We start from the raw sequence: 12,682 nt of genomic DNA on the forward strand, positions 1-12,682 counted from the left end.
GTGGTTGAAGAAGCTGTCATGCTGGACCTCGTCGTTCAAGTGAATGGACAATTTCATGCCACCGCATCCAAAAAAACAAAACAAACAACTGTGTATCACAAAGTTTGTGCCACTAGTTTGGGGAAAAACAACAGATGGATGGAAAAAGTCGGGTGTTCCAATACTTTTGCATCAGTCACATACTGTACTTGCCTAGAAGATATCTACATTACACCACCTCCCTCGATAGTAATTGATTTAGCAAATTGGTTCATTCATATGAAAAATGTTCAATTTAATATGGGAACAGAACTGGATCACCTGAAACCTGTTCTTTTGGCTTCGTTGTGTTTGTGTTGTAATTTAAGATTAAAGCATAACGACGAGTGCCTGGGTTCGGTGTTTCCGGAAGAGGAAGAAACGGTTTCCTTCCCTGCAAAACCGTGCGCCTTTCGTTTCCTGTCACGTTTCCATTTCTGCCAACACAAGAAAGTACACGTTCTCAGTTCCGGATTTAAACGGTCGGTTTTCTGTTCAGTACTGATATCAGATCAACACTGGAGCTTGAGTAGGGGAAAAAACTGACCAAAAAAACAAGCAGCCACATTTAATAGACTGGAGGTGAATTTGTTCCTGTTTTTTTATGTAGCTAAAATATAACCAGAAGTCTTAAATCTATCACCACAAACATAAACGTGGCCTTATAAGGCGATTCCCTGCAGTGTAAAAGGGTGGGTTCAGTCTGTGATACTCCACTTTCAGATACTTTCCTTATCAGCTACCACCAGTTTCTACAGACTGTCAGAGAAGTTCATGACGGCAGGACAATAACGTGCTTCAGATGCGAAAAAAAGTCATTAAAAAATCATCATATTAAAGCAAAAAAGTGACTTAATGATTCGCAAAACAATGATACTGTAGACGCTCTAAATCCGTATTAGTGTTAATGTCTAGTTTATACCCATCCCTTTGTCTTATTTTATATACAGTGAGGAAAATAAGTATTTGAACACCCTGCTATTTTGCAAGTTCTCCCATTTATAAATCATGGAGGGGTCTGAAATTGTCCAAAAAAATTCAGAAATCACAATGTATGATTTTTTTTAACTATTTATTTGTATGATACAGCTGCAAATAAGTATTTGAACACCTGAGAAAGTCAATGTTAATATTTGGTACAGGAGCCTTTGTTTGCAATTACAGAGGTCAAACGTTTCCTGTAGTTTTTCACCAGGTTTGCACACACTGCAGGAGGGATTTTGGCCCACTCCTCCACACAGATCTTCTCTAGATCAGTCAGGTTTCTGGCCTGTCACTGAGAAACACGGAGTTTGAGCTCCCTCCAAAGATTCTCTATTGGGTTTAGGTCTGGAGACTGGCTAGGCCACGCCAGAACCTTGATATGCTTGTTACAGAACCACTCCTTGGTTATCCTGGCTGTGTGCTTCGGGTCATTGTCATGTTGGAAGACCCAGCCTCGACCCATCCTCAATGCTCTAACTGAGGGAAGGAGGTTGTTCCCCAAAATCTCGCAATACATGGCCCCGGTCATCCTCTCCTTAATACAGTGCAGTCGCCCTGTCCCATGTGCAGAAAAACACCCCCAAAGCATGATGCTACCACCCCCATGCTTCACAGTAGGGATGGTGTTCTTGGGATGGTACTCATCATTTTTCTTCCTCCAAACACGTTTAGTGGAATTATGACCCAAAAGTTCTATTTTGGTCTCATCTGACCACATGACTTTCTCCCATGACTCCTCTGGATCATCCAAATGGTCATTGGCAAACTTAAGACGTGCCTGGACATGTGCTGGTTTAAGCAGGGGAACCTTCCGTGCCATGCATGATTTCAAACCATGACGTCTTAGTGTATTACCAACAGTAACCTTGGAAACGGTGGTCCCAGCTCTTTTCAGGTCATTGACCAGCTCCTCCTGTGTAGTTCTGGGCTGATTTCTCACCTTCCTTAGGATCATTGAGACCCCACGAGGTGAGATCTTGCATGGAGCCCCAGTCCGAGGGAGATTGACAGTCATGTTTAGCTTCTTCCATTTTCTAATGATTGCTCCAACAGTGGACCTTTTTTCACCAATTTCCCCGTAGCCCTTTCCAGCCTTGTGGAGGTGTACAATTTTGTCTCTAGTGTCTTTGGACAGCTCTTTTGTCTTGGCCATGTTAGTAGTTGGAGTCTTACTGATTGTATGGGGTGGACAGGTGTCTTTATGCAGCTAACAACCTCAAACAGGTGCATCTAATTTAGGATAATAAATGTAGTGGAGGTGCACATTTTAAAGGCAGACTAACAGGTCTTTGAGGGTCAGAATTCTAGCTGATAGACAGGTGTTCAAATACTTATTTGCAGCTGTATCATACAAATAAATAGTTACAAAATCATACATTGTGATTTCTGGATATTTTTTTTTAGATTATGTCTCTCACAGTGGACATGCATCTACGATGACAATTTCAGACCCCTCCATGATTTCTAAGTGGGAGAACTTGCAAAATAGCAGCGTGTTCAAATACTTATTTTCCTCACTGTATATATTATATAGATATTTTATAGCATAGTTTTTTAGATATACTTATATTTTCTACTTAAGATTTTTGTTAATTAATTTTGTTTATTAATTTCCATTCAGTCGTAAAAAAGCATTTCACTACGTCATACTCTGAATCAACGTGTATGTGACAAATTTGTTTTGATTTTCACCTCTGATCCATCGTACTGCCCAGATGGAGTTCTCATTAAATGGAAACCACCTGCTCCTGCTGAGGATGTTCTCCACATCCAGCCTGAAGATCCACAAGGTCACTCTTGAAGGTTCAACTGAATCACAATGAAGACGGATTTGGACTGATAAACAGTCTGCTAGAGATGAACAGTTTGCCATCCAAGTCTCCATCAGTGAAAAGTTCATAACCTCAACAATGATGAACAATGAACAGATATTCAGTGTTGAGGATTAGGATGGATTCCATTTGAAGTCTGGTTCCTCTCAGGGTTTTTCCTCATCGCTATCACCTGTGGTTTGCTCATTAGGGCTGATTTATTGTTTATACCTGTTATACACATTTATTTTACCTGCATGGGATTAATTAATCTCACACAATGTCTTTTCTGTTACTCAAACCCAGATTTTTATTTACTTTGCATCCGGTGGTGTCAAATAGTTACGCTGTCTTGATTCCACATTTCTTTCGTCCATTAAGGTTTTCCTAAAGATTTGAAATGACGGCGGAACGTGTGTTTTTGTGCAAAAGTAAAAGCAATGTTTTGGCGACTTTTCCTCACGACGTCCAGCTTTTCTTGTAAAGTCTCTTATAAATGTAATTGTAAGTGTATCTGCACCCAAATCAGTTTCTTCTCCTCCATCAGTCGTTGTGGAATTAAAAACCAGCTATCAAATCCACGTGAATATATTTGAGCTTGTGCAGTTTGCTACAGATGCGGTTAAAAACAGCACTTTCTTATAATTGTAATAAACTTGAAAAAAAATGATCGTGGATGTCTTGGTTGATGTACCTCTGAAGAAAAGCACCTGATAACTGGCAGGTGACCAAATTGGGGATAAAGAAAATTTAACACAAGAAAATGCAAAACCACATTCGGTACAAAAACTCAACATCGGCAAAGTCCATTAGTACAAAATCTAAACATTATGTGGGATTCGGAACGCATTGATCATCAGCATTGATATTTTTTTTAAGTATCTCAGCTGTAACTTTCAGTCTGATCCAAGTGCTAAACAATTAAACACTGCTAAAAAACATGCTATTATGTGTAGTAATTTCAGAATCAGGAAAAAAACAAAAGAAGGTAAGACCAGAACGTGGTGCACATGGTGAAAGGAAGAGCTGGCGAGTTTTTTTCTTTCAAAAATGCATAGTTAAAAAAAAAAAATAAAAAAAAACACAGTCACAGTCCAATCCACTTATTTTCTACTGGCTAACAAAAGCTGAGGTTCTCAGATAAAGTCTGCTTGAAGAAACAGGAAGCAAAATGCCTCTTTTTTTATTGTGTCCTTTTAAATTTCAAAGCTGTAAAAAAAAAAAAAAAAAAAAAAAACCTGAGAAGTCTTGCCAATCCAAGGGGTTCTGTAGCTAAACTGTCGGCGCCTCAGTCATACGCTCTCTTAACTCACGTGGAAGTGTGTCAAAAAGATGATCCTCCATGTTAAAAAAACTTTTATGAAGATGGTGACACTGACTAAGTTGGTACGGAAGGTGATCGAGGCAGTTCCCCTTCACGTCCAGTTGAACGAGTTGCGTTAACTGTCCGATGAATTCGGGAAGGACAGAGATGCTGTTGTTCCCCACGCAGAGGACCTTCAGTTTGGTACATTTGAACAGCTGTTTAGGAAGAACCTCCACCTTGTTGCCTGTGATGTCAAAGTGCTGTAGGCTCTGGAGAAGTCCCACTTCGACTGGGATCAAAGAAACGGCATTGTACCCGAGATCCAGGTGCCGGAGCTTCGGCAGGTAAAACAGAGCGGCTGGTATCGTCTCGAGTTTGTTATACGAGAGGTAAAGTGCCTCAAGGTTTTTCACCTGATTGATGTTCGACGGAATACTGACGATCTTATTGTGCCACAATTTGAGGCACGTCAGTCTCTTCAGATGCTGAAAGCTGATGACCTCTTCGATTGTGCGGATGTTGTTGGATTTAAAATCCAGGTCTTGCAGGTTGGTCAAGCTGAAAATAGCATGAGGGATCCTCTCAAGGTCACAGTGATGGAGCTCCAGCTCACGCAAGCTGGTCATCTTCTTAAGACTGTTCAGCACCAGGAGCTTTGTCCCATCGTTGTTAACAACCAGCTTGACGAGGTGTGGAGAAAGATCTGTGAGGTTGGTGGGGATTTTGTTGAGGTTGCATTTGAGATACAGCACCTTTAGTTGCCTCAAGTCTTTCAGGGATTCCAAACTGATCATTTTGTTGTGTTCTGAGTTTAAGCTACCAGTCAGGTACAGTTCCCTCAGGCTCCTCAGCAGATAAACCCATTGAGGAATTTCTTCAATATCGGTAAACTTCACGTGAAGGCAACGAAGGTGATCGCGGAGGAAACTGAACCCTGTTTGCTCTACTTTGGCAGGACAGTTGTAGAGATGAAGTTCCTGTAAATTGGTCATCTGGGAAAGCTTGGCTGAAATCCGGACCTCAGGGATGAGTTCTAGTTTGAGAACTTCAAGCTCAGTGAGATCGAATACAGCATTGGGAAGTCCTGAGAGCATGAACAAATGCAGCTCCTGCTTGTCTTGGGCATTGCTGGTTACATGTTGACGCAGTTTCTCCAGGGTCCATTCGTGATTAAGGCTAATTTCTCGAAGCTTGTTTTCACTGACTTCTGACAGGAAAATGCCGAATCGCTTGGAATGTAACTGGTCGTACTGGTCCACCATATGGAGGAGAAACGCAAAGTCGTTTTTGACGTCAGGGATATCGCTGAAGCTGCTTTCCTCCCTGACTTTTTCGAAAGAGTATTCTTTGAGCGAACGTCGAAATAGCCAAAAGAGCGCATACAGGCACACGAGGCAATAAAGGCCGATTATAGCCATGAACGTAAAAAGGAGCTTCCTCAGCATGAAGGCCATATTGTGTGTGCAGAAGAATCGATCGTACCCCGTTAAGTACTCGATTTTGGGCTCACATGTATGAGAAAAATTGATGTGTGCAGCAAAAGTTGATGTGTAACCCAGGATGACTATTAACTTGATCGCTTTGATGAACGTCTGCGTCACATAGAGTTTGTAGATGAAGTCACTGTCCTCAACGTGGGCTCGAAATGTCCGGACCTTCTCGAAAAGGGCCTTGGCTTGCTCGCCATCTTTTTTATCCAAAATAGTCATGCTGGGACCTTCAGGAAAGATCTTCTCAGCTGAGAACCTCATGGTGTTGTTTCCTAACAGAGGTTGGGACGAACTGGAACGATCTTCTTGGCTGTCTGTGGAAAGCTGTTTAGGTCCAAACTGCCCTGCGATGATTCTCTGCTTGTTTTCTTCAGAGTCTTCACATGCAGTTTCTGACAAGGCCTTTGTGGTCCAGGGTGATTCGAAGCACCTTCCAAGGATGGACACAAAGTGCTCGATCTTTGAACTGGTCTTTGGGTATTTGAACCAGAAATTGCTACTTACCATCAACACAATGGTGTGTATCAGGACAAGGTAAGGAAAGTACTTTGAGTACCAGGGCAAAGCAACGTGGTAACACATCTGGTTGACAAAAATGTACTGCTGGTAGTCCAGGTTTGTTTTGCGTCCTTTAGGTCGAGGCTCAGCACCGACGCTGATGTCCTGCACTGCGGTGTCTGGAATATCACGAGTGGCTACGGGGACGGTTCCCAACGGTGACGTGGGGGTCTCCGCCGGGCTTGGTGTCGTGTGCAAGCTTGATGTCTTATTGGTCTCCTCTAGAAAAGGAAGACACGCCACGTGATCTTTGGTTAACTGCATCGTCCCGGCAAAGATGGCGATCATCAACATGACAAAACCGAGATAATCCATGAGGACATCCCACCACGGCTTCAGTATTCGATAGGTGGGCTGGATGTCATTCAGCGAGGCTACTTCAGTCAGGGTAAACATCTCTGCAAACAAACAAACAAAAACTATTACAAACTGGAATTATATCAAAAGTCTGATATCACGTTCTAAATTTCCAGCTACTGTATGTTATTACTTCTATTATGACACTTTTTAATTCTTTTTTACATTACCTACAATCTATTGTCATTTTTATGTTTCTCACAACATAGAAACTATTTCACACAGGCTTTTGTTTATGCTCAATGTTTACAGTTTTGCTGTTAAACTATCTGGACAAAGGACACCTGGGGTGCAGCCAACGATCACAATCATCATGTTCAATAGGGTTGGCGCTCTATAGCAGAAGATCTTCCTTATCTTCCAGCCCATTGAAAGCAGATCTTCATGGAGCTGGCTTTAACATTGTCATGCTGGAACAGGTTTGAGACTCATAGTTCAAATAAACTCATTTGAACTATCAGACTTCATTCTCATGTTCATTCTCACACATCCGAAGAGATCCTATTGAATCTTGTGTCTGTAAAGAGTTTAAATAAGGAGCACATAGGGCTGGAAAAAAACAAGTGTCCCAATACTTTTGGTCTAACCGTTTTCCATACAGTTCATTTTGCACTATGTCTGGTTTCAAGAATCTCATTGTATATAGAAGCTAAAGCATCTTCATGCCTATACAGTAACCTTGATTCCTGAAACTTAAACTTGGTTCATCAAAAACAAAACAAACTTTGGAAATATATTTTTGATCTTGTAAAGGTGAGAGAGATAATAATATAATGCCCATTATGTCTGCACGTCCATTTTTTTCCTCACAGCTTGCGGTTCAGGGCTTCCATAACTCACCACTGACACTGCAGAGACGATTTAATACCTTCTTCAATACCTAATGCACGAGAGGAACATGTTTCTGAGGCCCTCAGAGGTCACATCAGGTAATCTTTCAACCATAAAAGTGCAATAAAAAAAAAAAAGCAGTAAAACGTCGGCTGAGGAACGCACTGAAGAACATGAAGAGCTACGCTTGATTCATTCATTCTGTTTGAAAATTACTTCATTACTTGGAGTAACTGGAATAAAAGCAAAAACACCAGGGAGAGGGATTTTTTTTTTTTTGAAAGCCATGCAGAACTGAAGAAGATCGGTTCCCATACACCCAGTTTCATGGAAGTTTTAATTTCCCTACTGTATCCCTGACCTGCAGGTTTCTTTATTCAGATCATTCCAGAAGCAATAGAACCTATAACGAAAATAATACATTCTTCCTCTAACACTAATTATTTACCTAAATTGTTCCAGAGTGCAGTTTTTAAAGCCCCACCTACAAAACTTCACCCCAGTCAGCTGTCCAACTGAAGTCCAATATGAAACCTCTATTTTATCTCCAAGATCCTAGAAAAGGCTGTAACACAGCAGGTATGATCTCACCGACACGGAATAATATTCATGTAATGTATCAGTCAGGATTTGGGCCTCATCAGAGCACAGAAACTTCGCTGTTAAAGGGGTAAATGACCTGCTACTGGCCACCAATCAGGGTCATGTCTCTTACTTGTGTTGCTTGATCATAATTTCCTCGTTAACAAATCAGGAAAATGTTGGAATAAAGGGAACAGCTCTTTCCAGGCTCTTCTCTCAATAATCATTATCAGTTTGTTGATAGAAATCGTAACGTCTCTACATTTACTGGGGTAAAATTTGGTGTTCTGCAAAGATCGGTCTTAGGCCCATTGCTTTTTTCTATACATATGCTACGAAAAATCCATAGATTACAGTAGAGCATTTTAGATTACGGTCATTAATGTAAAGTAGATTGGATTGGACTAGATTAGATTAGAGTAGAATAGAGAATATAAAAATAGATTAGAGTATATTACATTAGAGTAGAATAAATTATTACATTACAGTGACTTAGAACACGTTAGATTAGAAAAGAGTACAGTATCTCACAAAAGGATTCAACTTCTTTGATGGACCCTTGTGAGGTTGGAGAACTTGGAGAACCTCTGTATGACCCTGACCACTGTACTGTTGTACTGTAACTCAGTTTCAGGGTGATACTGATCTTCTTACAGCCTCTGTATCTTTGTGGAGAGCAACAATTCTAATTCTAAAATCCTCAGAGACTCTTTACCATGAGGTCCATGTTGAACATCTAGTAGTCAGTATAAGAGAAATGATCTCAAAGCACCAAATTTTAACTGCTCTAATACAAGATACACACATTAGTATGGTTCTGTCAAGCAGATAAAAACATGAAGATGTTAAGTAGGACATGTGGCTTTGGTTACACCACATACAGCTGTGATCACTGAGGGTGGACTCACTTTCGTTAAACGTTATTTAGACAGTAATGTCTGCATGTTGTTATTTTCAGAGGACAGTAAATCTGTACTGTAAACAAACTGCACACTGAGACTCTAAAATATATCCAAGTTTCATTTCTATCTTCCCAGGAGAAGAGATACTACACTGGATGGTGAGATTTGAGGGGGTGCACTTACTATTGTGAGATACTGTACATATCATCAGACTAAGTTAAAACGATGTGGAGTATATTATTAGAGTACAGAAGAATATTATTGTAACATCTGGAAATGAGTAATGTTTTCTAGACTTTTCCAGAATTCCTGAGTCACAATAAAACAAGAAGAGACAGAGCGCCAGATGAAGAGTGGAAGACTGGAAAAAAGACTAAACCGAGATCAAACCAAGTGGAGGAGAAAAGACAAGCATGTGTGTGTGTGTGTGTGTTTGTTAGTCTGGGGTGTAACAGTCTGAGGCGATATATCACATCTTCACTGTGGCTCTACAGATCAAGGCCACTTACACATTTACACTTACACACACACACACACACACACACACACACACACACACACACAGAAACACTTCGGTAGAGAAGAAGTGGTCACGCGCGCACTGCTGTGGACGAAGTGTCCCCCCCCCCCCCCCCCCCCCACACACACACACACACACACACACACACACACACACACGTTTAAATATTCCAAACTCAACTTTGAAAATGTCCACACACACAGGTGTAAAAGTTGACCGTTACGAATGGGTGCACCTCTCTTATAAAAGAGAGAGAGTGAGTGAGTGTGTGTGTGTGTGTGTGTGGGGGGGGGGGGGGGGACACTTCGTCCACAGCAGTGCGCGCGCGCGTGACCACTTCTTCTTCTCTACCGAAGTGTTTCAGTGTGTGTGTGTGTGTGTGTGTGTGTGTGTGTGTGTGTGTGTGTGTGTGTGTGTGTGTGTAGAGAAATTAGTTATAATAAAACGCCGAGTCATGAGTTAATTGAGCTGCGTATGTTCCACGTGCGGTTTTTATTTACACACACACACACACACACACACACACATACATACATACATGCCTCCAACACGTGCATAAGGAATTATAAAGATCAATTAACCCGGTTCTCAGGTGAAAATCCGCCGAGCTCGCGCTCAACAGGCGCCTCGGAAAGTTCACAGAGCGCTTATAACGCGACACAAAGCGGAAACTTACCGTCTGCGTGTCCGCTTCCTGCTGTCACGTTACACAACTGCGATCAAAACCGCTTTTCCGCCTGAAATCCGAGAGCGCGCGCGCGCGTTTGTGTCTCAGAAATGAAAAATGGGTCCACAGCGGGTTCTGCGTGGAACCAGTTCACCCGCAAGTGCACGCAGAAACCGATACAACCGTACGCGCGAGCACCCCATTGTGCCACTCTACCAGCGTGTGTGTGTGTGTGTGTGTGCACGTCTCAGTAGTCAATGATAAACAAGAGTTCAACGTCCAAATGCGCTGAACGGAAGTGGGTGTGTAGCGCACAAGGACTAATTAACACAACACACACCTGCATTAACACTTCACATACCTGAATTAACACTACACACACCTGCATTAACACTACACACACCTGCATTAACACTTCACACACCTGCGTTAACACAACACACACCTGCATTAACACTTCACATACCTGAATTAACACTACACACACCTGCATTAACACTACACACACCTGCATTAACACTTCACACACCTGCGTTAACACTGCACACACCTGCGTTAACACTGCACACACCTGCGTTAACACTACACACACCTGCATTAACACTTCACACACCTGCATTAACACTTCACACACCTGCATTAACACTTCACACTCCTGCATTAACACTTCACACACCTGCATTAACACTACACACACCTGCATTAACACTACACACACCTGAGTTAACACTACACACACATGCATTAACACTTCACACACATGCATTAACACTACACACACCTGCATTAACACTACACACACCTGCATTAACACTTCACACACCTGCATTAACACTACACACACCTGAGTTAACACTACACACACCTGCATTAACACTTCACACACCTGCATTAACACTACACACACCTGCATTAACACTACACACACCTGCATTAACACTTCACACACCTGCATTAACACTACACACACCTGCATTAACACTACACACACCTGAGTTAACACTACACACACCTGCATTAACACTACACACACCTGAGTTAACACTACACACACATGCATTAACACTTCACACACATGCATTAACACTACACACACCTGCATTAACACTTCACACACCTGCATTAACACTACACACACCTGAGTTAACACTACACACACCTGCATTAACACTTCACACACCTGCATTAACACTACACACACCTGCATTAACACTACACACACCTGCATTAACACTACACACACCTGCATTAACACTTCACACACCTGAATTAACACTACACACACCTGCATTAACACTATACACACCTGCATTAACACTACACACACCTGAATTAACACTATACACACCTGCATTAACACTACACACACCTGAATTAACACTATACACACCTGCATTAACACTACACACACCTGCATTAACACTATACACACCTGCATTAACACTACACACACCTGCATTAACACTATACACACCTGCATTAACACTACACACACCTGAATTAACAATATACACACGTGCATTAACACTACACACACCCGAATTAAAACTACACACACCTGCATTAACACTACACACACCTGAATTAACACTTCACACACCTGCATTAACACTACACACATCTGCATTAACACTACACATACATGAATTAACACTACACACACCTGCATTAACACTACACACACCTGAATTTACACTACACACACCTAAATATACACTACATACACCTGAATTAACACTACACACACCTGCATTAACACTACACACACCTGAATTAACACTATACACACCTGCATTAACACTACACACACCTGCATTAACACTACACACACCTGAATTAACACTACACACACCTGAATTAACACTATACACACCTGCATTAACACTACACACACCTGCATTAACACTACACACACCTGCATTAACACTACACACACCTGAATTAACACTATACACACCTGAATTAACACTACACACATCTGAATTAACACTACACACACCTGAATTAACACTACACACACCTGCATTAACACTTCACACACCTGAATTAACACTACACACACCTGCATTAACACTACACACACCTGCATTAACACTACACACACCTTAGTTACAGTATTTAAATGTAAATGAAGGTGTATTTGATAACGGTGTTGTTAATGTCAGTGTTAATTACATGCTGCCGATTAAATGTTAATTCATCATTAATAAATGAAGTTGTTTGTGTAAAGATGTTTGAACCCTGCTGTTGTTCATTAACACTATATTAGTATCACTATAAGATTAAAGACTGTATGTATTAACTTCAGACTGATTCTGATTGTGTTTTCTTCCTGATAATTCAGCACTTTAACTCATTATTAAGACGATATTCTGCACAGAAAGCAGAAATTCAGAACCCTGTGCGTTTGTTTATAGCAGTTCTTGTGAATTCAGGGCTCATGTTCTGCCCTGCAGGTGTTTGTTTGTTGTTGCTGCTTTTAATTTCTCAGTAAATGTTGAGTCAGCATGTGTTCATTTTACCAGCTGAAGAAAACTAAGAAGAAGTTCAACTGTGACACTCGGTGTTCGTTTAGAAATCTGAGTGTTTCCTGCCACTTATCCAGAGCTGAAGGTGTTGATGTACCAGCTCCAGCTGGTGGAGGTTCCATCAGGAC

At 41.4% G+C, this 12,682-nt stretch overlaps 1 protein-coding gene across 1 annotated transcript; it reads right to left on the minus strand.

Annotated features, from left to right (window-relative positions):
* Positions 1–3,885: 3,885 nt before the first annotated feature.
* Positions 3,886–10,298, minus strand: lrrc8da (leucine rich repeat containing 8 VRAC subunit Da). Its single transcript, XM_083547871.1, has 2 exons — positions 10,036–10,298; positions 3,886–6,565 (listed from the first exon to the last, which is right to left on the minus strand). Exon 2 carries the CDS (start codon positions 6,561–6,563, stop codon positions 4,086–4,088), a length of 2,478 nt encoding a protein of 825 aa, XP_083403997.1. The 5' UTR covers positions 6,564–6,565; positions 10,036–10,298; the 3' UTR covers positions 3,886–4,085.
* Positions 10,299–12,682: the final 2,384 nt, after the last annotated feature.

Source organism: Silurus aristotelis, assembly GCF_946808225.1.
Source record: "Silurus aristotelis genome assembly, chromosome: 8".
Taxonomy (NCBI): Eukaryota; Metazoa; Chordata; class Actinopteri; order Siluriformes; family Siluridae; genus Silurus; species Silurus aristotelis.

What these genes read in the sequence shown, in the direction of transcription:
- lrrc8da (XM_083547871.1), bottom strand. Translation starts at nt 6,563, where the DNA reads ATGTTTACCCTGACTGAAGTAGCCTCGCTGAATGACATCCAGCCCACC.